Source organism: Suricata suricatta, chromosome 12 (assembly GCF_006229205.1).
Source record: "Suricata suricatta isolate VVHF042 chromosome 12, meerkat_22Aug2017_6uvM2_HiC, whole genome shotgun sequence".
NCBI lineage: Eukaryota > Metazoa > Chordata > Mammalia > Carnivora > Herpestidae > Suricata > Suricata suricatta.
The window spans coordinates 3,177,512-3,200,721 of NC_043711.1; the positions used below are offsets into that span (position 1 = coordinate 3,177,512).

Below are 23,210 nucleotides of genomic sequence, written 5' to 3' on the forward strand. Positions count from 1 at the left end.
TCGCGGGTGTGGACTTATGTGTGCAGTCACCCGGGCCCCCAGGCTCAGAAGGGCCCCATGTTCGGTTCGAAGCTCTGCTGTCACAACCGGGAGAGAAATTCTGAATCAAGGGAAAATTGAGACAAGGGAAGCCACATTTTCATTTTGCACGGGGTCCTGCAAATGACGTAGCCTCCTTTGCCTCTGTTCAAATCCCGACTCTGCCATTTACTTACCCTGTGTCCTTGGATGAGTGACCGAAATTCTGGAAGCCCCCAACCCCAGAAGTTTTACTCTGAAGGATACTGGAGAGGTCCTAGGTCTCTGACCAAGGGCTAAGGGGATCTAAATCAAGTGTAGATTTTGTATTCGGGGTGTGAGTGTTGAAGGAAGCAACATTAAATGTTCAATAGTGTATTAATGAGGGTGAATAAATGCATGCGTGCATATGAAAGGTTGAGAAGGGGGCTGAGCGCTGGAGATCCGCCTTTCGGGCCACACGCATCTCCCCGCTCTCCCCTAGGGTCCTAGGCGCCGCCAACCTTCCCGCCTTTCCCGAGCGCCCCCTGCCGGCCAGCTCCGCCACGCCAAATCCTCCGCACGCCGGACCGTTTGGTCGCTTAGCTCTCGTTCTCGCTCCCGATTGGCTCCGAGTCACTCGCAATGCCTCTCGGGGAATGTAGTCTCTCGGCCCACACCTGCGTTTCCTGTGGGCTGGAGCCCTGCGAGAGCCACAGGAAGTACGTAGTCGAACCTGCCCGGGTCCCAGAAGTCATCGTGATAGCATAGCGCGACGGGAATTGTAGTCCACGCCTGGCACGTTTCCGCCTCAACCCTCAGCTCCCGGAACCACAATCCCCACCATGCACCGTGCTCCAGGGTCGCCTCGGCCGGCCCGCGGCCTTTTAGGAGTGGTAGTCTTGACCCTCTACGTCTTTCTTCTGTCTTGTGGAGAAGGCCGGCTCCCAGGACTACATTTCCCGGCGCGCCCCCCCTTAGCCCGCGGTGCCGGGGCGCGGCAGCCATTTTGTTCCGCCGGAGAAGCCCCTAAGATGGCGGCGGGGGAGACGGTGAAGGTTGCCGCCCGCCCCTCCGGGCGTTAGCCCGCGCCCTCCGCGTCCCCCGGCGGCCAGCTCATGGCCTGGCGGAAGCCCGGACCATGGACCTCCGCACCGCCGTGTACAACGCCGCCCGCGACGGCAAGCTGCAGCTGCTTCAGAAGCTGCTCAGCGGCCGGAGCCGGGAGGAGCTGGACGAGCTGACGGGTGAGGTGGCCGGCGGGGGGACGCCGCTGCTCATCGCCGCCCGCTACGGCCACCTGGACGTGGTCGAGTACCTGGTGGACCGGTGCGGCGCGAGCGTGGAGGCGGGCGGCTCGGTGCACTTCGACGGCGAGACCATCGAGGGCGCGCCGCCGCTGTGGGCCGCCTCGGCCGCCGGCCACCTGGACGTGGTGCGCAGCCTGCTGCGGCGCGGGGCGTCGGTGAACCGCACCACGCGCACCAACTCGACGCCGCTGCGCGCCGCCTGCTTCGACGGGCACCTGGAGGTGGTGCGCTACCTGGTGGGCGAGCACCAGGCCGACCTGGAGGTGGCCAACCGGCACGGCCACACATGCCTCATGATCTCCTGTTACAAGGGCCACCGCGAGATCGCCCGCTACCTGCTGGAGCAGGGCGCCCAGGTGAACCGGCGCAGCGCCAAGGGCAACACGGCGCTGCACGACTGCGCCGAGTCCGGCAGCCTGGAGATCCTGCAGCTGCTGCTCGGCTGCAACGCCCGCATGGAGCGCGACGGCTACGGCATGACCCCGCTGCTGGCGGCCAGCGTCACGGGCCACACCAACATCGTGGAGTACCTCATCCAGGAGCAGCCTGCCGGCGCCGAGGGCCCCTCCGCCGGCCCGGGGTGCGTGCAGCCCCAGGGCGCCCGCTGCCGCAGCAGCTGCCCCGAGGAGGAGCCGCCGGGCGAGGCTTACGAGAGCTGCTGCCCCACGAGCCGGGAGGCCGCCGTGGAAGCCCTCGAGCTTCTGGGAGCCACGTACGTGGATAAGAAGCGCGATCTGCTCGGGGCCCTGAAACACTGGAGGCGGGCCATGGAGCTGCGGCACCAGGGCGGCGCGTACCTGCCCAAACCGGAGCCCCCGCAGCTGGTCCTGGCCTACGACTATTCCAGGGAGGTGAACACCACCGAGGAGCTGGAAGCGCTCATAACCGACCCGGATGAGATGCGCATGCAGGCCCTGTTGATCCGAGAGCGCATCCTGGGCCCGTCTCACCCGGACACCTCCTACTACATCCGTTACAGGGGCGCGGTGTACGCCGACTCGGGCAATTTCGAGCGCTGCATCCGCCTCTGGAAGTATGCCTTGGACATGCAGCAGAGCAACCTGGAGCCTCTGAGCCCCATGACCGCCAGCAGCTTCCTCTCCTTCGCCGAACTCTTCTCTTACGTGCTCCAGGACCGGGCGGCCAAGGGCAGCCTGGGCACGCAGATCGGCTTTGCAGACCTAATGGGGGTGCTCTGCAAGGGAGTGCGGGAGGTGGAGCGGGCCCTGCAGCTGCCCAAGGAGCCCGGGGACTCGGCCCAGTTCACCAAGGCCCTGGCCATCATCCTCCACCTGCTGTATCTGCTGGAGAAAGTGGAGTGCACACCCGACCAGGAGCGCCTGAAGCACCAGACCGTCTACCGGCTGCTGAAGTGCGCCCCCCGCGGCAAGAACGGCTTCACCCCTTTGCACATGGCCGTGGACAAGGACACCACGAACGTCGGCCGCTACCCGGTGGGCAGGTTCCCCTCCCTCCAGGTGGTCAAGGTGCTGCTCGACTGCGGGGCCGACCCTGACAGCAGGGACTTTGACAACAACACCCCGCTGCACATAGCGGCCCAGAACAATTGCCCGGGGATCATGAACGCCCTGATCGAGGCGGGGGCCCACATGGACGCCACCAATGCCTTCAAGAAGACCGCCTACGAGCTGCTGGATGAGAAGCTGCTGGCCAAGAGCACCATTCAGCCCTTCAACTACGTAACCCTGCAGTGCCTTGCAGCCCGCGCCCTGGACAAAAACAAGATCCCGTACAAGGGCTTCATCCCCGAGGAGCTGGAGGCTTTCATTGAGCTTCACTGAGGGGGTCCTGAGAGCGGAGAAACCGGGAAGGGCGCAGCCCACACTCGTCTCCCCCCACCCCCTCTCGGAGCCCTCAGCGTGAAACAGACGGGCTCTCCAACCTCCAGAGCCGCTGTCGCCTCTGCTCTGCCAAGTGGGGAGAGGAATCAGCAAGTCGTTGGTGCTCGAAGCCTCCCGCATCCCGTAATCGAAGACCAGTTCTTCTTCAGGAGCCCCAGAGCCCGTCTTTGATAGGGAGAAGATGTACGCGCGTCCACACATCCCGTCTGCCAGGGTTTTGGAGGATTGCTTGCTTTCTTGCCTCGGGGCAGAAGGGTCGAAGCTTTTGCCTTTTTTCCGAGAATCAGGAAGAAGCTGAGAATCGGGGCCACGCTTGTTCGTCCGCACGTGGCGAGCGCAGCGCTCGGACGGGGGCGCGCCCGGCGTGGAAAGTCGGAGAAGCAGGGCCGACTCTCAGCTCTTCCAGCGTGCTTGCTTCCTGCTCGCTGCGCGCGGTCGCTGCCCGGGCGTGGCGCAGGCGGCCAGAAGTTGTGCTGCCGTGTTTGTTTTTTTCCCCCCCTTTTTAAGAATTTTTGGTCAGATGTAATGCGCTGATGTCATGCGGGAAGAGTTTTGCGTGGCGGAGATGGCAAGGCCCTGAGGAGTGAGCTCGGTGGCGTGCAGAATCTGGTGGAAGGCCACGGCGTCGGTCCCTAAAGCCAGGCGACTGTCCATCTTCTAGAACTTGCATCGTTCGCCTTCTGCTTGGGCCTCCTGACTTTTCACTCAGATTAGAAGCATTTTTCAAACAAGGATCGTGCCAGATGCCGAAGGAGCTGGCGGGGCCGTCACTCTCCGCCCTGCCAAGAACCGGGATGGGGTCACATCTCAGTGGACACCTCGGGTGGGTCAGCCACCCGGCTGTGTGCGCATGCGCAGTGTGGCTGTGCGCAGCCCCCACCCCCGCGGATCTAGGGGGGGGGTTGTTGTTGTTTTTTATCTGCCTGAAAGCCTGAACGCAGGTGTCCCTGGGCCAGTGCCCAGCTCGCTCACTGAGCTAGAGGAGGCGGCGGGTGTCCACAAGTCGCCAGCCGAGGGGACCCAAGGTCTCGGAGTCTCATCGCTCAGGGTGCGCATGCGCGGGCCGCCGCACTGCCGCTGCCGCCCCCGCCCCAGCAGCGGTGGGAGAGCCGGGAGCTGAAGCCGCCGGGCTCAGGAGGAGGGGCCCGGCCCGGAGAGGGAGTCCTCCCGACGCCCCTCCCGCAGCCTCCAGCCGGGTCTCGAAGCAGCTGCACGGAGGCCTCGAGAAGCCACAGCCACAGCGAGGGCCCTGGGCCTCGTTTGCATTTGCAGTGTTAGTTAGGACGTTATTTATTGGCAAGGCCGGGTTTGACTTTCCGTCGAGGCGGGAAAGTGTCCCTGTCCCTTCAGAGCACGGAATAAAGCAGTGAGGCAGTTTAAATCGTGGGTCTCCATGGCGGTGCTCGGGTCATTTAAAAGGCAGCGGGGGGGGGGGGGGGCTGAGCTCAAAAGTCGGAGGCTCGCAGAGCCCAGCCCCAGGCCACCGTCTCACTGGGGCAGTTTCTGTGCCCTGGGACCTTGTGTGGACTTGATTGGGAAGCGGCCAAAAAGGAGGGGAAGCCAGTGACTCCTCCCAAACCCCAGCCTTGCCGCAGGGAACCATAGGGAACCATCCGAAGAGGTGGCTGGGCCCGCCTGGAAAGCGAGGGAGGCCGGAGGCAGCGGGGGAGGCGCCCTAGAGGCCGCCCGTGAACTCGGTGGTTTTCCGGTTCCTGCCGAGGAGGAGAATCTGGGCCCTCTCTTCCTGCCGGCTCCCTCGTGTAGTTGTAGTCCTCCGCACGGTTGCACAGTGAGCGCACCGTTCCGTGGTCCGGCGGGGTGCGCCTGCTCGTGCGCCAGGCACAACGGGCCAGGCCTCCTCGGGCCGGGATCGCACCGGCTGGACCGAGGCTGATTGGTGCGTGTGGTCGGTCCCCTCGCACGACTGCGGGGAAGGCCAGGCTGCTTATCCGGCTCCTGGTTTCACGGGGTCCGACCACTAGCAGCACCGGCTCCGCTGCAGTGCGGACAGGTGGGCGCCTGGAAGGAGTGGGTGTTGAATCAGCAGGTGTGCAAGGGTGGTGTGGGGACTCAACCCCGGCCGAGCATGTGTGCAGGCACGTTCCGCGCGTGGCCATGGACCGCCTCTGTCGCTGCTCACAGCACCCTGTAAAGTCGGAGTTCTTTTGAGAGAGAACGAGCAGAGGAGGGGCAGAAAGAGGGAGACACAGACTCCGAAGCAGGCCCCAGGCTTCCAGCTGTCAGCGCAGAGCCTGACACGGGGCTTGAACCCACCGACCTCGAGGTCAGGGCCTGAGCTGAAGTCAGACCCAGGCGCCCCTGAAGTAGGTGCCCTTATTCCGGTTTTGCAAGTCGGGGGCACCGGCTATTGGGGTGTTAACGTTACAGACTCCCCGGAGAGGAAAGCTGATTTGGGCCAAACCTGAGGTGTGACCTCCGCCCCAGCACCCAAGGGCCGTCCTAAAACAGCCCCCGCAGATTTCAGGTGAGAGGCGAGCCCACTGCTCCAAATGGTGGCAGACGACTTGGTTCGGGGCGTTGGGAGGAAGGGGGCCCCGGGTGACAGGCCGCAGAGTGCAGGCCCGGGCCCTCGGCGTGAGGTGAGCCTCTCGCCCCCGTGTCGGCTGGTGAGGGTTAGGGGGGCCCACGGCCCCAGGGTCGGAACGAAGGCGGATTGTGTAACGTGCGGCAAAGTGTAAAACCCGCCCGAGGCCACTCAGCCGGCAGGAAGACTTCGGTCACTGCAGGTAATGGGGGGGTGACCCAGGCCCCCCCCGCCGGGAGTCCAGGATTGAGGCTGAAGCCCAAGGTCGAGGGGTCAGAAAGCGTGTGCCCCCCCCCTCCAGTGGGAGCCGCCGCCGCCGGGCTCCGCGGGGTGAGCTCAGTGCCCCAGTTCTCGTTTGCGGGGTGCTCGCCCAGCCCAGACCTGGAGCCCTGTGACTGGGGGGGTCACTGCCGCGTCCTCGGTGCCCGCAGGTCAAGGGGGCAGGTGACCGGGTGGGCGAATCCACGCAGCGGTGTCTCTTGGGACTGCAGGTCCTCCTCAGACACTTGGGCCACACTTGCCCGACCCCCCCCCCCCGGATTCCAGGGGTGTCATCCGATCGGTGTTTACCCGGAGGGAGCAGAGCGTCCTGGCCCAGGTTAAAGATAGCACGGCTCAGAGTCACGTCACAGGCTGAAAAGGGGAGGTGACCGTCCCGGGGACCGCGGGCACTAACCCCCGTGTCCCTGGAGAAGAGGGTGTGGACTCCCGAGTTAGGTCCGTGGGGACCGGGCAGAGAGGGCCGCTCAGAGCTGCAAGACCCAGCCCAAATCTGGGCAGCACCGCACTCCTGGGGAGGGAGGGGGTCGCTCCTTGACCCCGCGCCTGTGCCCTCCGTGGGCTGTGGAAGAGACTGAACGTCGGTGTTGATGGGACATTGAGACCCTCCAGGGCAACCTCCCCCTGCCCTGTGTCCTCAACGGAAAGCTCCTCAATCAATAATTTTGATCGGATGTCCCCTCCTCCACGAAGCCCTCCCAGATCACTGAAAGCGTCTCAGCCACCCACCTCCCTCTGTGCGTTTTCTTCCCTGCCCTCACGTATAACTTTAACCCCCGAGATGATCTTTATTTGCCTCCTTATTTGTTCCTGTGTCCCCTTCCCTAGAGTGTCAACCACACCAGCTAGTCCCCTGTTGTGTCCCGGAGCCTAGAAGAGAATCCGGCCGCCAGTAGTTTGTTGCATGAATAAAGGAATTCACAAGGAGGCCCATGTGGCCGGACGGAGTGAGGAAGTTGCGGGGACCCGGGGGGCACAGGCAGGTGGCTGACGGCTGGGCCTCGGGGCTGTGGGCAGCCGCTGCGGTTTCAAGCCAGCAAGAGATGCCACCGGTGTAGCTCGGAGGCCGCTGGCTGCAGCTGCAGGGAGAGGCTGGAGGGGGGTGAGGAGGGGGTCGGTGGGGGTGGTCGGTGGGGAGGGCCGGCCGGTGGGCCTGGGATGGAGGGGGCACGGTGCCCGAGGCCGCGTTCCCGGTGGTGGGCAGGGGGATGACACCACAGCCGTGACTGGCTCCCCGTCCAGGGTCCCACCGCTGGAAGCTGGACGTCCAAGCTCGAAGAACTTGGAGACCAAGAGCTGGAAGCGCACAAGTGAGGCCGCCCACCTGGCTCCGTGGGAGGATCGGGCGACTCCGTCTCAAGGTCACGAGGTCGAGCCCCACGTTGGGTGTAGAGATTACTTACCTAACTAAAACTTCTAGAAAAATTGTTTTAATGAACAAACAATAGAGAAAAATCAGTGAAACAAAAGCTGGTTCTTTTACTTAATTTGTTTTTCAAGTTTATTTTGAGAGAGAGAGTGGGGGAGGGGGACAGAGCGGGAGAGAGAATCCCAAGCAGGTTCTGTGCTGTCAGAGCAAAGCCCGACTCGGGGCTGGAACCCAGAAACCATGACATCATGGCCTGAGCCTGGAATTAAACTAAAACTTTAATAAGAAACTTAATGCAAATATTTTATTTAAACAAAGCTAAATAAAATTGAATGAAATGTGTGTGGCGGGGTGGTTCTGGATTCGGGCCTCCAACCACAGCCACGTGACCTTGGGAATGTCTCCCCGTCCCCGAGTCTCAGTTTCCTCATCTGTAAAATGGGGTTGACGGGGCAGCTGCCTGCCGGCCCTGCGGTAAGGAGTAAGTGGGTTTGTCTCTGAGACATCCTGGCGCATAGTAAATGCACAGAGAGCTGTGTCGTTATGGGGTGCCTACTGTGTGCACACTCACACATCTGATGCAGGGATGCGGTTGGAAAGCTTTAAAATATTTATTTGGGGGCGCCTGGGGGGCTCAGTCGGTTAAGCGTCCAACTTCCACTCAGGTGATGATCTTGAGGTTGGTGAGTTCGAGCCCCGCGACGGGCTCTGTGCTGACAGGCGCCTGGAGCCTGCTTCCGATTCTGTGTCTCCCTCTCTCTGCCCCTTCCCTGCTCGCACTCTGTCTCCTCCCTCTCAAAATAAAAGAAACATTAAATTTTTTAAAATAAAATATTTATTTGAATGCGTCTTACGGAACAAAGCATAGGGAGCCTCCCCTCCCGCCCCCGCACAACCTGCGAGTTTACGGTTGTTAATACCGAAAAATGACTCCTCTTAAAGACAAGTTTGTTACAATTTTTCACTGAGAAGAATTCACCGTTCCAAAGCGTACAGTTCAGGGGCTTTTCCTATAGTCACAAGGTTGTGCGACCAACACCACGATCTAATCCCAGAAACTTAAAAAGGGGGGATAATTTTAAAGCCTGTTTAAAGAAAAACAATAAATGACTCAAGAAATAGAAAATACATTAAGTAAAGGAGGCGGCAGATCGCCGGCAGAGAACCCGAGGACGGGAGACAGTGAGCGAGGGGGGTGCGTGACGAAAGGGCCCCGAGACCCAGCGACCCAGCAAGGGAGGGGGCGGGCGAGTGGCGCCACCGCGGCCGGTCAGCCCCCAGCGCCCAGGGCCCCGCAGCGTGGGGACAGGCACGGAGCCCAGACGGCGTCTGCGGGACCCTGGGGGAGCCTCGGAGGTCTGGAAGCTCCTTTTCTTGGGAAGAGTACAATTTTTTTTAACTTCCCTTGGAAATTGGAAACCCTGGGCACCTCCCAGAGCCATAAAAAGGTCATATATCCACTGACCAAGTTAAAAATACACGGTCCCCGCCCAGAGGCACTTGGGGTGGGAGGGGGCACTTTGGAGGCCGCCCTGGGGGCGGGGCTTGTTGCCGGGCGATTTAAAGCACGTGTCTGCCCTCCCCCGGCTCTGGTCCCCGACAGCCTCGGGCAGCTTCCAGTTAATGAGGAGGTTTATTCAGCTGCTGTTGTTATTTACGGAGGTGATAAGTGAGGAAAGGGGCCTCCGGCCCGACCTGGGTCCTGGCACTCTCGGGGGGGTCTCTGCCCCTCCAGCCTGTCTTCCGGAGGAACGCTCTCGAGGCCCCAGGCCGGGGAGAGCCTGGAGTCACTGTCCCATGGCGACCCCTGGTGGCGCAGAGCGCTCACTGCAGCGCCTTCCGGGTCCCCACACAGAAACGCAGCATCCTGTTCTGGGGGGAGGAGGGCACATACATGACCCAGGTTCTGTGCTCAGGTCGGCCACACCGGCTCCTTCGGAGTCTTTGCGTGGACTGTACCCTCCGCCTACGGTGGCCTTTCCTTCTTGGAATGCCTCCTCCAGGAAGCCTCCCATGACCGCCGCGGACCCCAGGGACCCCACAGTAGGCCTCTGCATCCCCCATCAGACACAGGACCACCCCGGCTGCAACCACCTAGCGGCGCATCTGTCTTCCCCACAGAGCTGTGAGCCCCGTGGGGAACATGGAACACAGATTATTTTAAAGATAAAAAGGCTTGCACATTACTTCAAATTCATTAATTGAGTCTCCGCTGTGTGCCAGCTACTGGAATCCACCAGTGAAATCAACAGATAAAATTCGCATCCTCATGGGGAAGGTCCCCATGATAAACAAGGTCCCCAATGAATAAGTGACATCATTACTATTATTAGTCTAAAAGTGCTAAGCATTAGGGGACAATGGGAATCTGGTGGATGTGGTTGTAAATGATTTTAAATGGGGGGGTGTGTCGGGGGCTCAGTCGGTTAAGCGGCCGACTTCGGCTCAGGTCACGATCTTACCGTTCGCGGGTTCGAGCCCCGCGTCGGGCTCCGTGCTGACAGCTCAGAGCCTGTCTTCAGATTCTGTGTCTTCCTCTCTCTGACCCTCCCCTGCTCACGCTGTCTCTCTCTGTCTCTCAAAACTAAATTTAATTTTTTTTAATTTTAAAAATAAAAAATTATTTAAAATGGGGGGCTCAGAGAAGGTTCCACTTGAGAGGATGGCATTTGAGCAAAAATCTGGAGGAGGTGAGCAGGGAGCTATATAGGCATCTGAAGGAAGGGCATTCCAAGCAGCCGGAACAGCCCTTGTGAAGGTCCTGGGGCAGGACCACACCTGGGGTGTCGAGGCCCGTGTGGCCTCGTACAGACGAGGCGAGGGGGAGAGAGGGAGGAGGGCAGGGCAGGGCCTGCAGAGCCTTGGGGACCTGGGGAGGACTTAGCTTTCCCCCGCAGGGAGGTGGGAGCCCAGGGTGGGTGGAGCACAGGAGGTGCTCACGGGCGCCCTCTGGTGGGACATCCAGAATGCGCTGAGATGTAGAAGATTAGCAAGATTCAAACTCCAAGTCCCTCAAGTTCGGCCCAGGCCCAGGGGCAGTCACGCATGCGCTGTGTGACACTGGGCAATGCATTGCCCTCTCTGGGCCCAGAGAGCGGGAGAAACTTGTACAAGATCTAACCGTCTCAGAAAGACACCATTCCAGCAGGGACACAGCTATTAACCTCCGAAAACAAATCATGGTATTGATTCATGTTTCACAATTTTTGTTTTATATTTAAAAAAATTTTAACGTTTATTCATCTTTTGAGAGACAGAGCACGAGCAGGGGAGGGGCAGAGAGAGAGGGAGACACAGACTCCAAAGCAGGATCCAGGCTCTGAGCGGTCAGCACAGAGCCTAATGTGGGGCCCGAACTCACAGAGTATGAGATAATGACCTGAGCCGAAGTCGGACACTTAACTGACTGAGCCACCCAGTTGCCCCCACATTTCACAGTGTTTAAAGAAGAGGAAATTTTCAAAAACTTTCCCCCTATCTTTCCTCAAGGCTGTTGTCTGAGTGGGGACAGGGGAGTTCCCGGGAAACACCCCAGATCTGGGGCCACGGGGGGCGCACCGGCCTTGGGGCGGTGGCGGCCACCAGGGGGCACCAGGACGCCACGTCGTGTGGCTGAGCTTCCCCCTCCCCCTCGAGAACCGTGGCAGTGATGCAGTCTGAGCCCCGGGCTTTTCTCGCCCACGTACCTTTGACCTCGCTGTGCCCACCTCCAGGAAGTCTCTTCCCAACTCATTCCAGCTCACGCCTCAGGTCTCAGCTTACTTCCTCCTTCCAGAAGCTTCTCTTAATCCCCCCAGGCTGGTCCACGGTCCCCTTTGGGCCTCCGGAGCCCCCTAGCCTCTCCATCACAGGCCTCAGTGCCCAGTAACTGTCTCTGTCTCTGGCATGGACCCCGAGGCTTAGCAGAGCAGAACTGGGTCTTCCTGCGTCACCTTGGGGTATAGTGACCCCTGAGTCACCACTGTGCCCTAAGGGTCTGCCCCTGGAAGGATCTCAATAAGTGCAGGAGAAGCAGAGGGAGGAATCGACATGCGTCTACTCGGCCCAGTGACCTCCGCGGGGTGGGGGGCTGCACACAGCAGGCGCTCCTTACATTCTTTGCCCTGGACTCACTGAGCAATTACTGCGGGTCACTTCCTGCTCTGGTTTCTGAAAACACTGCCAGGACGCAGACAGACCCGCCCAGTGCTCTCAGAGCATGCAGGGTGTGGCGGAGAAACCAGGAATTAACAAGTAAAGAAACAAAACTATTTCCCAGATTAAGAAAAAAAAAAAAGGAGGCAATGAATTAACGATTTGGACAATCTCTGTGCGGGCAAGAATCCAGCACAGAGAAACCTGGCTCCTTCTTCTGCCCCCAAAGGCTACTTGGGTGCTGTGTGATCTCGGATAAATGACTTCACCTCTCTGGGCCTCAGTTTCCTCATCTGTAAATTGGGGTAGTGATTGTCTCTAGCCCCTGGGCTTTTGGGAGGATGAAAGAAGCTCGTGTGGCCTGTGAACCCCGCAGCCCAGGGGGTCAATTCAGAATGATTGTCCTTTAAACACGCTGGGGTAGCACAGGGACGTGCAAAGTATGGGAGTTCCAGACCTGAAGTCAGTAGGACCACGTACAGATGGGAAAGATGTGGCCCAGAAAAGGGCTGTGACTTGTTGCAAGTCTAATTTCTCAGGGTTTAATAGGGGCTCATGATCTGAATGTGGCCGCGTGTCCCTCCTCTGCCCCCAGCATGGGTCCAGTCGGTCCAGTCCCCACGGTGGATCGCCTGGGCCAGGGTCTGTTGCCGCTGCTCTGGGCCCAGATTCACTCATGCCCCCCTGCCTGTCCTTCCCAGAGACGCCACCAGAGGGCGCCTGTGAGCACTGGAGTCAGATCCCCCTCCCCCTCCCTCCACCGGCGCTTTGCCCCCATCCTCTGCCTTCTAAGGGCCTCCAGAACTTCCACCTCCCTGAGGGAAAAGCCCAAGTCCTCCCCCAGGCCCACAAAGTCATGCATCCCCTCCCTTTCCTCCCCTCCACCCTCTCTCCCCTTTCCCCACTCTGCTCTAGCCACAAAGCCTTGCTTTTCCTCCAATATGCCAGGTAGGACCCTACCCCAGGGCCTTTGCATGAGCTGTTTCCCTCTTTCCAGAAAATCACCCGATCCTCAAACTCGAGCTCCTCTTTCTACAAGTCTTGGCTCTAACACCAGCTCCTTAGGTGTCCCGCACCCCCCCTCCCGGCCACTCAGTCCAAAGTTTTCCCTCCTGGGACACTCCCATTTCTTCTGATATCTCTTCATTTTCTGAAATGATCTCTGCTTCATTTGATGATTCATTCACTGCTCCCTCCTCTCCGACTCCAGGGATGTACTGAGTGCTCCTACTGCGCTCCAGAGCCCGAGGCAATCCAGGCACACAGTAGGCATAGGCATGTCATAAATGTTACTCAAATGAGCAAATGGTCTGTTCACTGCAGTTTTCCTGTTATTTGCAGCTAGCTCCCGCCTCGATGATCAGAAACAGCCTGTCCACGAATGAACCCACCCCACCTTGCAGCACTGTGGAAGCTGATTTCAGGGGCCCCTCCCCAGGCTTGAGGTCAGTGCCACGGAGGCTGGGGCGGAGCCCTGACAAAATCTAAGCCAGCGACTAAAATAGCAAATGGTATCTGGCAGCTTGGGTGAGTCAGCCAGGCCTGCCCTCCGGGGCCCCCAGGAAACAGAGGAAAAGGCCAAGTTCATGTTTGCAGGAGGCAATTGGGCGGGAGGAGCCAGCAGCTCCTCAACCAGCTCAAACTTGCCCTTCCGTTGTTCCGGCCCTTGGAAATTAAAATCTCCCCACTCTCAACCTGTGTGACCTTGGGGACCGGAATTTACCTCTTTGAGCCTGTGTTTCCTCTCTGTAAAATGAACCCAAGCAATGCTGTAAGCTTTTACCCCGCGGTTCAATGTTGGGGATTCAAATAGGTTCAAGGCTGCCTGGCAGGCTCAGTCAGTGCAGCATGCGACTCTTGATGTTGGGGTCCTGACTTCGAGCCCCACGTTGGGCACAGAGATTACTTTTAAAAATTTTTTAAATTAAAAAATAGGGCGCCTGGGTGGCTCAGTTGGTTAAGTGTCCGACTTCGGCTCAGGTCACGATCTCACGGCTTGTGGGTTCGAGCCCCGCATCGGGCTCTGTGCTGACAGCTCAGAGCCTGGAGCCTGTCTTCAGATTCTGTGTCTCCCTCCCTCTCTGACCCTCCCCTGCTCATGCTGTCTCTCTCTCTCTCTAAAATAAATTAAAAAACAGTAAAAAAAAATTTAAAAAAATTAAATTAAAAATTAAAACAAAATACATGGAGATCTTTAAAGCCTCTGGGACCAGTAATTGTGAGTGTCCAACAAATGTTAATTCTAGGAGCGCCTGGGTGGCTCAGTCGATTGAGCGTCCGGCTTCGGCTCAGGTCATGATCTCACTGTTTGTGGGTTTGAGCCCCGCATCGGGCTTTGTGCTGACAGCTCAGAGCCTGGAGCTGCTTCGGATTCTGTGTCTCCCTCTCTCTCTGACCCTCCCCTGCTCTCACTGTCTCTCTCTGTTTCTCAAAAATAAATAAAAACACTAAAAATTTTTTTAAAAAACAATAAATGTTAATTCTGTTCCTTCTCAAAGGTCTGTGACTCTGAAAAAGATCCACCCCTTCCTCGTCCAGCCTGCAGTCAACGAGCACTTTAACACTGGAGCGTCGTCAGTGTACGGCAAAGGATCTGCTGAAACACTGGCATCATAAACCCACTTCTCAGATGACAGCTTGAGGTTGAGCAAGCCAAAGGCTCTTGCCGAAGATCCCATGGTGGCATCTGAGCCGAGAATGGGGTCCTGGGGCGGGGGAGGGGCATCAAGGCAAAAAAGAAAAAAAGAGGGCTACAGCAATAAAGTGGTAAATATCTCCCCGTGTCTTTCCACTTTGTCTGACACAGGAACCAAAACTTGGAGCCAAGGACACTGCCCCGCAGAAGACTACATTTCCCAACTTCCCTTGTAGGCGAAGGGCCCACGTGACTATGCTCTGACCAATGAGATGAGAGAAACTGCGCACAACTTCCGATCCATGCCCTGCCCAGGGCAAAGCGAGCTCCTCCCTTCCGGTTCCCTTTTCCCAGAATGGAGCCGCGCTAGAGAAGCGATCAATAAATATTTATTAAAGTGGAAACACAGTACCCACGCCCCTAGCCCACTTCCCACCACCGCCAGCACCCAGGCGAGAACCTCTAATTCCGCCTCCCCCCCGCGCGCCAGAAAGTCATCGGGGCCCATTTTGCACGATTTCCTGAGAGCTGAAGGTCTCCCAAGCGATGTCCTGAAGGTTGCACACGACGTCGCGCTCCTCCGCCCGCCCTGGACAGGGGTCGTCGGTCACTCTGCGCCGGGCGTCTTGTCCTCGGGCGCCTGGGTTCCTCTCTGGTTCCACATGTGGTTGTTGAGGCCCAGCTGCACCATCTGCGCGTGGTGGATGATGAGGGGCTGCAGCCCCGGGCTCTGGGGGGGCGCCGGGGGCTGCGGGAAGGGGGGTGCGGGGGCGCCGGCCAGCCACGGCGGCGCGGGGGGCGGCGGCGGCTGCTGCAGGCCCGGCCAGGAGGGAAAGGGCGGGGGCGCTCCCAGAGGCCCCGGGGTCCCGAAGGGCATGTGGCTCCCGAAGGCCACCCGCAGGCTCTCCATCTGCGCCTGCCAGGCCGCGTGGCTCTGGTAATAGGCCGAGTAGGCGGCGTTCAGCGCAGAGACGCGCTGCCGCTCGCCCTCCAGCTGCTGGTGCTGCTCCCGCAGGGCGCGCACGTCCTGCTCCCTCCTCCAGTGCGCCCTGCGGGCCCGCAGCCTCTGAGACCTGAAGGTGTTGGCCACCTTCCTGGCGAAGATCTGGGAGCGCTCGTCCAGCCACACCAGGCTGGTGAGCAGGCCGCGCGTGCGCGCGCTGAGCTGCTCCAGCGAGCTCTCCAGGGGCAGGAAGGGGACCACGCAGTCCTGGCACTCGCGCCGCGTGAGGCTGTTCATCAGCGACTGGCCAGCCTGGTGCAGGCCCAGCTGGCAGTCGAAGTTGGGGGTGAGCAGCAGGAGGGTGAAGGCCGAGTGGTCGATGGCGTCCTGCAGGCAGTGCAGGTGTCCGCGCCCGGGCACCTGGAAGTCCTCGCAGAAGGTGGCCCCGTCGGGGACGCCCAGGGCCTCCAGCCTCTCTCGGACACGCAGGGCAATGTTCTCGTCGGCGCCCGCGTGCAGGATCACAAAGTTATAGAATTTCTGCTCTGACTCCAGCTCAGGGGGAGGGGGACACGGACTCCAGGAGGCAGGGGAGGCCGGAGGAGGGATGGATGGAGGAGGGCAGGGCGCAGCCGGTCTGGGGGCTGAGGGGGGCGGTGGGCAGGGGGAGGCCCTCTGGGAATAGGTGTCTTCTACAGGGCGTGAGAGTGGGGTCTGGTCCTTGTCAGGGCAAGTGTTCCTGGAGGGCGCCGGGAGAGGAGGGGGGGCCGCCTGCCCGTCGCTGCACTCCACCCGGCAGTGGCTGCCGACTTCCAGAGCTTCGGGGGCGTCGGGCTGGCCCGCAAGCCTGGCATCTGGGACCACATCCGCCGGGCTGTCTGGCGGCATCTGGGGACCGGAAGTCTCTTCCGAGGAGGGGCCCTCCGATGAGAGGCTTGCAGTCTCCTGCAGTGGGGGGTCGGCTGTCTCCGCAGGCGAAGCGTTGCCGACCTCGTCCGACGGGGGCCAGCTCACTTCCTCAGGCTCCTGGCAGCCCGTGGGGGCAGGTTCGGGCTCTGGGCCTGCTCGGGCTTCCTCACACAGCCTGCTGGGCACACGACCGCTGCGGTGCCGGCTGACGAGGGGCACGGTGGGCGACTGGCTAATTTCCAGGTTGCTGCCCAGGGAGGCGGGGCTGCCGGTGGAGCGCAGGGAGCACCCTCTGCTCCAGCCCGAGGGGCCCTCGATGGGCTTCGGAAGGCTGCGGGTTCCCGAGGGGGCCGCCGAGGATGGCGGGAGGCCACCCTGATCGGAGCGAAGGGGCTGGAAGATCCCGGAGGCCCCGGTGATGCCCCACCCACACCGCTCCCGGGCCTCGCCCTGGAGCTCCGGCAGCCGGGGGTCGGCCCTGGAGCTGAAAGTCTGGAGGGCTGCCTGGTAGGCCATGTCGCGCGTCAGGGCCGGGCACAGCCTCTCCTCGGCCAGCAGGTGGTACACCCGGGCGACGGCCCAGGACAAGTCTGGGGGCTCCTCCGGGGCCTCGGTGCTGTCCGGGCCCACCCACTGGTGGGCCACGAGCCGGGCCACCGCGTCCGCCTTCAGCGCCTCCAGGGAGATCCTGGCCTCCGTCTCCTGGCCCAGCTTCAGGAGCACCATGGCGTGGAGGAGGGCTGCCCCCTGGCAGCCCGGGTGCAGAGTCCTCAGCTTGTGCTTGAGGTACAGGAGCTTGTCCTGGCCTGCGGCACCTAGAATGTCGAAAGCACTAGAGAGCGACGGGCCCGCACGGGCCATGGGCGCAGGTGGGGGCGGCCGCTGGCAGCAGCACTGGGTGCTGCGGGCATGATCCACGGCACCTGCCTTCCCGCATGCTCGGCCACGTGCTCACCGCACCGATCCCATGGGGGGCAGCGGGGCAGACCTGGGGGCGAGAAAGACACGTTCACCTCCAGAAAGGGGGCTGCTCTGGGAGGTGGCCCAGACCCCCGCCCCCATCTGCCTGCCTTCAGTGCCAGCACGACCTATCAGGGTGACCTTGGGAAAGGCATGTCCCCTCCCCTCTCCCCCACTCGCAGCCTCCATTTCCCCCTCTGCAAGTTGAGAGCGGCCAACACTTACCTGGCGTCCCCCAAGACGGAGACGCTATGATTCTCCCCATTTGCAAAGGACAGAAATGGATCCAGATGGGGCGCCTGGGGGGCTCTGTCGGTTAAGCGGTCATGATCCAGGTCATGATCTCACTGGTCATGGGTTCAAGCCCCACGTCGGGCTCTGTGCTGACAGCTCAGAGCCTGGAGCTGCTTCAGCTTCTGTCTCCCTCTCTTCTCTCTCTCTCTACCCCTCCCCTGCTCACATTCTGTCTCTCTCTCTCAAAATAAATAAACATTAAGAAGAAAAAAAAGAAGAAGAAGAAGAAGAAGAAGCAGCAGCAGAAGCAGAAATGTGTCCAGAGATGTGGAGTCGCTTGCCCAAAGTCACACAGCCCGAGGGTGCCGGAGCTGGGATTTGAAGCCGTGAAATCCGGCTCCAGAGGCTGAGCGCCCAACCACAAAACTACACCGTCTGTTGGGAATAATAATCAGACACTCGTCTCAGGGAGCTGTGCTGCTATAGCATATGGAATGTTCTGGGCCCTGAAGACTGGAAGTCAGTAGGCACCCAATATGTGTTCGCCACGGAGGGAAGCAGGCTCCCAGGCAGCCTCCCGTGACCCCCATCCCGGTCCTCGAAGCCCAGGGCAGGGCCTGCAGCGGGAAGCCGGAATCCAGCCCCTGGGCTGACAGACCCCGGCAGGAACGATGGGCCGTCACTAGTGACAAAAAACACTGGCATTCTTCTTGGTCTCTCCCTGGCACCCTGTCGGGGGTGAGCCACACGGCGAGCACCTCTGGAGAGGCCTGCGCGGTGAGGAACCGAGGTCTCCGGCCACCAGCCACGTGAGGGGACATCTTGGACTCCTAGCAACTCCAGGCCCGGTCGAGCCTTCAGATGAGGTGGCCCGGCCCACAGCTTGACCGTGACCTCAGGAGAGACTCCGGCCGGAGCCCCCTGACTCATCTCCCTCCAGACTCCTGACGCCCGGCCTCTCTCTGTGTGAGAGGGTAAATGTGTGCTGTTTTTATTTTTAAGTATTTTCTCCCATTCTGTGGGTTGTCTTTTCACTTTTTATTTTATGTTATTTATAAGAGAGAGAGAGTGGAAGCAGGGCGGGGGGCAGAGGGGGAGAGAGAGAGAGAGAGAGAGAGAGAATCCCAAGCAGGCTCCACACTCGGCAGAGACCAACGCAGGGTTCGATCCCACGACCCTGGGATCGTGACCTGAACTGAAATCAAGAGTCGGACACCCAGCCAACACTGAGCCACCCAGGCACCCAATGTGTGTTGTTTTTACACCACGAGGCTCTGGGGCACCGTACGCAGCCCTGGCTAACTGCTCCAGGCCGTGCCGTCAGCAGGAGGCACTTGCCATCACCGAGGGCTGGCTCTGTGAGTAGTGGTACAGGGCCAAGTGCAAGGTCAAGGTGCAAGGCCAGGCGGTTCCTTCCTCTGACCTTGGCGTGAACTACCTTCTTCCCGTCTTCGTTCCCAGGCCCAGAGCCGCCTGCACACCCACGCCGTTCTTCCCGGCCCAGGTCTCCCACGTCACCTTGCTCCCGCCCCCAAGGCGTCACGGGTGAACCTCCCTGTGTGTTAGACTTTTCCCATTTGCCATCCGTCTCCCGACCCCCGGGGGCACCGCGGAGGGGCCCGGGTCTCCGCTGGCCCGGAGCAGGGACCTCACACTTGTGGGATGAATAAATGGATGGATGGATGGATGAGGCCAGAGCTCATGTCGTCCCAAGGTTGTGGATGAAACACAGGCACGGAGGAAGGCCTTTCCCAAGTGCACGTGACAGACGCTGGGGGCGGGGGGCGGGGGTCCAAACCCCGGAGCTTAGGTCGCTGGGGGCTCAAAGCCGGTCATATTCAGGCTTAGAAACAATGCCCCTTCAGATCCATCCCAGGAGGTCGGGAGCACTGTATATGCCCTTCGGCCTGGGACCCACCGCCTGGTCCACCCTCGTGGCCGCGATGCCAGCCCTAAGGGTACGGAAGTCCTTCTCCACTGACAGCAGTTCTGAGCCTCCCCACGCCCCTGCCGACGCTTGGCAATGTCTGAGGACATCTGTGGGCATCGGGTGGGGGACGCCGCTCTCCCCTGCTTGGCCGCGGGGGGCCCAGGACGCCCCCCTCCTAACGATCCAGCCCCAGCCATTGCAGGGGCTGACGCTGAGCGATCCGGGCTTCTAGACCAACAGCTGACCGTGGACCAACCCCCTTTGCTGGTAAAGCACAGACCTCACTGCACCAACGAGTCAGGAGTTTAAGAGGTTCATTTTGAGTCGATGCAGGCCCCTCTGGGGCTCGAGGGCCACGGTCAAAGATTCCAGGAAGGTCAGACGCAGGCTGGAGAGAGCACGGGGGGAGCCAGCACTGGGGGCTGAGGTGCAAAGAGAGCAGGGCTGAGCTGACCGGGGAGCAGGGCAGAAGAGAAGCGGGCGAGAAGGGGCGGAGGGGGCAGCGCTGGGGGGAAGGAGGTAAAGAGGCAAGTGGCTGTCTGGCTGTTTCAGAAACAGAAGTGGCCTGACAGGCTGAAATGCTGCCTGGGGAGGTGGGGGTGGGGGAAACAGCACAGACCCCCCCCAGTGTCTCCGACTTCCTCGTGCGGAAGGAAGACAACCAACCAAGGAGTGACGTTTGCAGCACAGCGGCGGCTGGGGACAAATGCCACAGAGAAACAGCTGCTGGGGAGGAGGGTCACGAACCACGTGAGTCGGGGTGGGTGTGCACAGTTTTAAACAACGGGATTCAAGAAGGCTTCAGCGGTGACAGATTTCAACGGGACATAAAAATGGAGAGAGTGGCCCCAGGGACATGTGAGAGAAGAGTGGTCCTGGCAGAGAGAACTGCATATGCAAAGGCCCTGGGGCAGGACCCGCTTGATGGATGGGCAGCAGGGGGGAGGCCCCCATGGTTGAGTGAGCGAGGAGGAGGGGGAGAGAGGGAGGAGGGGAGGAGACCCCGGGTGAGTGGAGGGTGAGTGGGTGAGTCGTGGGGAGGACTTGAACTTTCACACTGAGGGAGGCGGCACCTAAAAAGTTAGAACCACCTTACACCTGTCTAAATGTGGTGCTGTGACTTCGGTACGCTGCCAGGAGGAAAAGGGACTCCATGGGACCTAGCTGGCTAGTATTTCAAGAGAAGCCAGAAGTGCAGAGTTTCAGGAAACTGCTAAGTTTTGTCAAGTTGCCAATCAATTCAAATTAAAAAAAAATTTTTTTTCTAATGTTTTTATTTATTTTTAAGAGACAGAGAGAGGCAGCGTAAGCAGAGGAGGGTCAGAGAGAGAGGGAGACGCAGAATCTGAAGCCGGCTCCAGGCTCTGGGCCGTCAGCATAGAGCCTGATGCAGGGCTTGAACCCCAAACTGTGAGGTCATGACCTGAGCCGAAGTCAGGAGCTTAGCCATCTGAGCCCCCCAGATGCCCCCAGTGTAGTGAGCCCTCTGAAGGCCACTGGTCTTCAAACCTGCCAGGCAGTCCTGCCTCAGGACCTTTGCACCCGCTGCTCTCTCTGCCTGCAACACTTTGGCTGGGTATCCCCACAGCTCACTCCCACCTTCCTGCAGATTTTAAAAATCAAGACTGGCCTGATGATGGGGGAGCCTGGCTGGCTCAGTCAGTTAAGCGTCCAACTTACCCTAGCATCACGATCTTGCAGTTCACAAGTTCGAGCCTCGCGTCAGGCTCTGTGCTGACAGCTCAGAGCCTGGAGCCTGCTTTGGATTCTGTCTCCCTCCCTCTCTACCTCTCACCCACTTGTGTCCATGCTCTCTCTCAAAAAATAAAATATTTTGAAAATTTTATTATTTACTTGGGGGAGAACACGAGTGGGGGAGGGGCAGAGAGAGAGGGAGACAGAGGATCCAAAGAACAGAGCTGGATGTGGGGTTCGAACCACACCTCTGGCAACGATGTGGTCACCTTCCGCGGCCTCAGGACAAAGTCCTGGGGTGGGGTCCCAGCTCCGCCACCTGCCAGCTCATGGGCCCATCTGTCTCGCTTTCCTTGTTTGTACACAGAACCTGAAAGTGGCCCTCGCCCTGAGCAAGAGCTCAGTCGGACAACACAGCATAGTGTAAGAATAAATACATAAATCTCAGCAGAACTTACTTTTTTCTCTGCCTCTTTTTTTAAAATTTTATTTTGTTTAATGTTTATTTATTCTTGAGAGAGACAGAGACACAGCGCAAGTGGGGGAGGGGCAGAGAGAGAGGGAGGCGGAATCGGAAGCAGGCTCCAGGCTCCGAGCTGTCAGCACAGAGCCAGATGCAGGGCTCGAACCCACAAACTGCAGTCATGACCTGAGCCGAAGTCTGAAGCGTAACCGACCGAACCACCAAGCCCCTTTCTGCTTCCTCTTTTTAAAACATTTTTAACCACATCTGGCTCCTGCCCGTCCCCTCCTCTCCTCCTCTCCCACAGCCCAGGTGTCTTCACCCACTGGGCAAAGCTTTCTTGAGCACCTCGTATTGACAAAGGGCGGCTCTTGCGGTCCCAGATGGGCAGAGCGCACAGTCTACTTGGGGGAGACCAAGAACACATGACTGCGATCCGCTGCAGAGACTGGAAAGTGCCGTGAAGAAACGCACCCCGGGTAGTGAGGGACCGGAGAAAAGCTCCAGAAGACTGAGGAGCCAGGCGGACCGCTGGACCGCCGGACGGATCCTGCCTCGGGGCCTTTGCATGGGCAGTTCCCTCAGCCTAGGACACCCCTTCCAGATACCCGCATGGTGGGCTCCCTGGTCAACTTCAGATCCCAGCTCAGAGGTCAGTTCCTCATCAAGGTCAGCCTTGGCCCCCATGCCTAAACCTGAAGCCCAGTCCCCCACACTCCCTACTTTGTTCTTCTCCGTACCCGCCACTATGGACTCTACCAACTTTGTTGACCACACATCACGTCCTACCTGAGTGAGCACCACAAAGACGGGGATGTGCATTTGTCTTGTTACACAGCTGTGTCTAATGACTGCACACAGTAGGTACTTAATAAATACTTACTGACTGAATCAATCAATGAATGGACGGAACAGCACCTGGCACACAGTAAGTGCTCAATAATTGTTTCCTGCTGACTCACTCCTCTCCCCAGCAAGACAAAACGTCTAATCTGCTCCCACTGGGACTGACACAGTAGAGTCGTGATTCAGTCCTTTGGGCTAATTAAGAAATGTTACAGGGGCCTCCGGAGGGGCATCTTGATTTCGGCTCAAGGGTCATGAGTTGGAGCGTGGCATCTGGCTCCGTGCTGACGCGGCAGAGCCTGCTTGGGATTCTCTCTCTCTGCCTTTTTCCCCACTCTCTCTCTCTCAAAATAAATAAATAAAATCTTTTTAAAAATTTATAGGGGCACCTGGGTGGCTCAGTCAGTTAAGCGTCTGACTTCGGCTCAGGTCATGATCTCATGGTCTGTGAGTTCAAGCCCCGGGTCGGGCTCTGTGCTGACAGCTCGGAGCTTGGAGCCTGCTTCCGATTCTGTGTCTCCCTGTCTCTCTCTGTCTCTCAAAATTGAATAAATGTTAAGAAATTTTATTAAAAAATAAAAAGAAATGTGACAAGACACAGAAGGCAAAACGTATCTAGAATGTTCCCAGAAAATGTGCAGGAGACTGAAGGGGCATTTGTTCAACACCTGTTTCCTGAGCACCTGCTATGGACCAGATACTGAAGAGCCCATGAGGACCCTGGAGGTTAGGACAATTTTGACAGGCCGTTTACACACAGAGAGGCACCGCGACTCGCCCTGGGTCACACAAGTGGAAAGTAAAGGGGCAGGGATTTAAACCGGAAGCCTGACTCTGGGGTTCCTGCCCTTATGCCCCGAGGACCTACTATGTGCCGGCGCCTTGCCATGCCTGGATCTGAGGAATCCACACGCCAGGCCAACAAAAAAGCTGCTAGAAATCCATTCCCTGCACTGGGCAAACATCACCTTGCTTTGCTGGTGTCTTGACCGAGGCCTCCGTGGGGGCACTGCTTTGCCCCGACTGTGTGCCCAGCATCCTGACCAGTCCTGGCACGCGCGGCGGCTTGGCCACAGCGCCTGGTCAAGGACCGACGCTG

General features: G+C 59.4%; 2 protein-coding genes and 1 long non-coding RNA gene across 3 annotated transcripts; 2 read left to right on the forward strand and 1 right to left on the reverse strand.

Moving 5' to 3' along the window:
• The first annotated feature begins 920 nt into the window (after window positions 1-920).
• On the forward strand, window positions 921-4,550 carry FEM1A (fem-1 homolog A). The gene has a single exon (XM_029917316.1). It carries the CDS (start codon window positions 1,139-1,141, stop codon window positions 3,107-3,109), a length of 1,971 nt encoding a protein of 656 aa, XP_029773176.1. The 5' UTR covers window positions 921-1,138; the 3' UTR covers window positions 3,110-4,550.
• Window positions 4,551-11,892: 7,342 nt separating this feature from the next.
• On the forward strand, window positions 11,893-14,236 carry LOC115274243. Its single transcript, XR_003901155.1, has 3 exons — window positions 11,893-12,444; window positions 12,838-12,941; window positions 13,995-14,236. It is a non-coding gene; the product is annotated as an uncharacterized LOC115274243 (long non-coding RNA).
• A 266-nt stretch (window positions 14,237-14,502) lies between these two features.
• Window positions 14,503-16,971, reverse strand: TICAM1 (toll like receptor adaptor molecule 1). Its single transcript, XM_029917683.1, has one exon. It carries the CDS (start codon window positions 16,842-16,844, stop codon window positions 14,739-14,741), a length of 2,106 nt encoding a protein of 701 aa, XP_029773543.1. The 5' UTR covers window positions 16,845-16,971; the 3' UTR covers window positions 14,503-14,738.
• Window positions 16,972-23,210: the final 6,239 nt, after the last annotated feature.

Coding starts and splice junctions, on each gene's coding strand:
- TICAM1 (XM_029917683.1), bottom strand. CDS start 16,844: ATGGCCCGTGCGGGCCCGTCGCTCTCTAGTGCTTTCGACATTCTAGGT.
- FEM1A (XM_029917316.1), top strand. CDS start 1,139: ATGGACCTCCGCACCGCCGTGTACAACGCCGCCCGCGACGGCAAGCTG.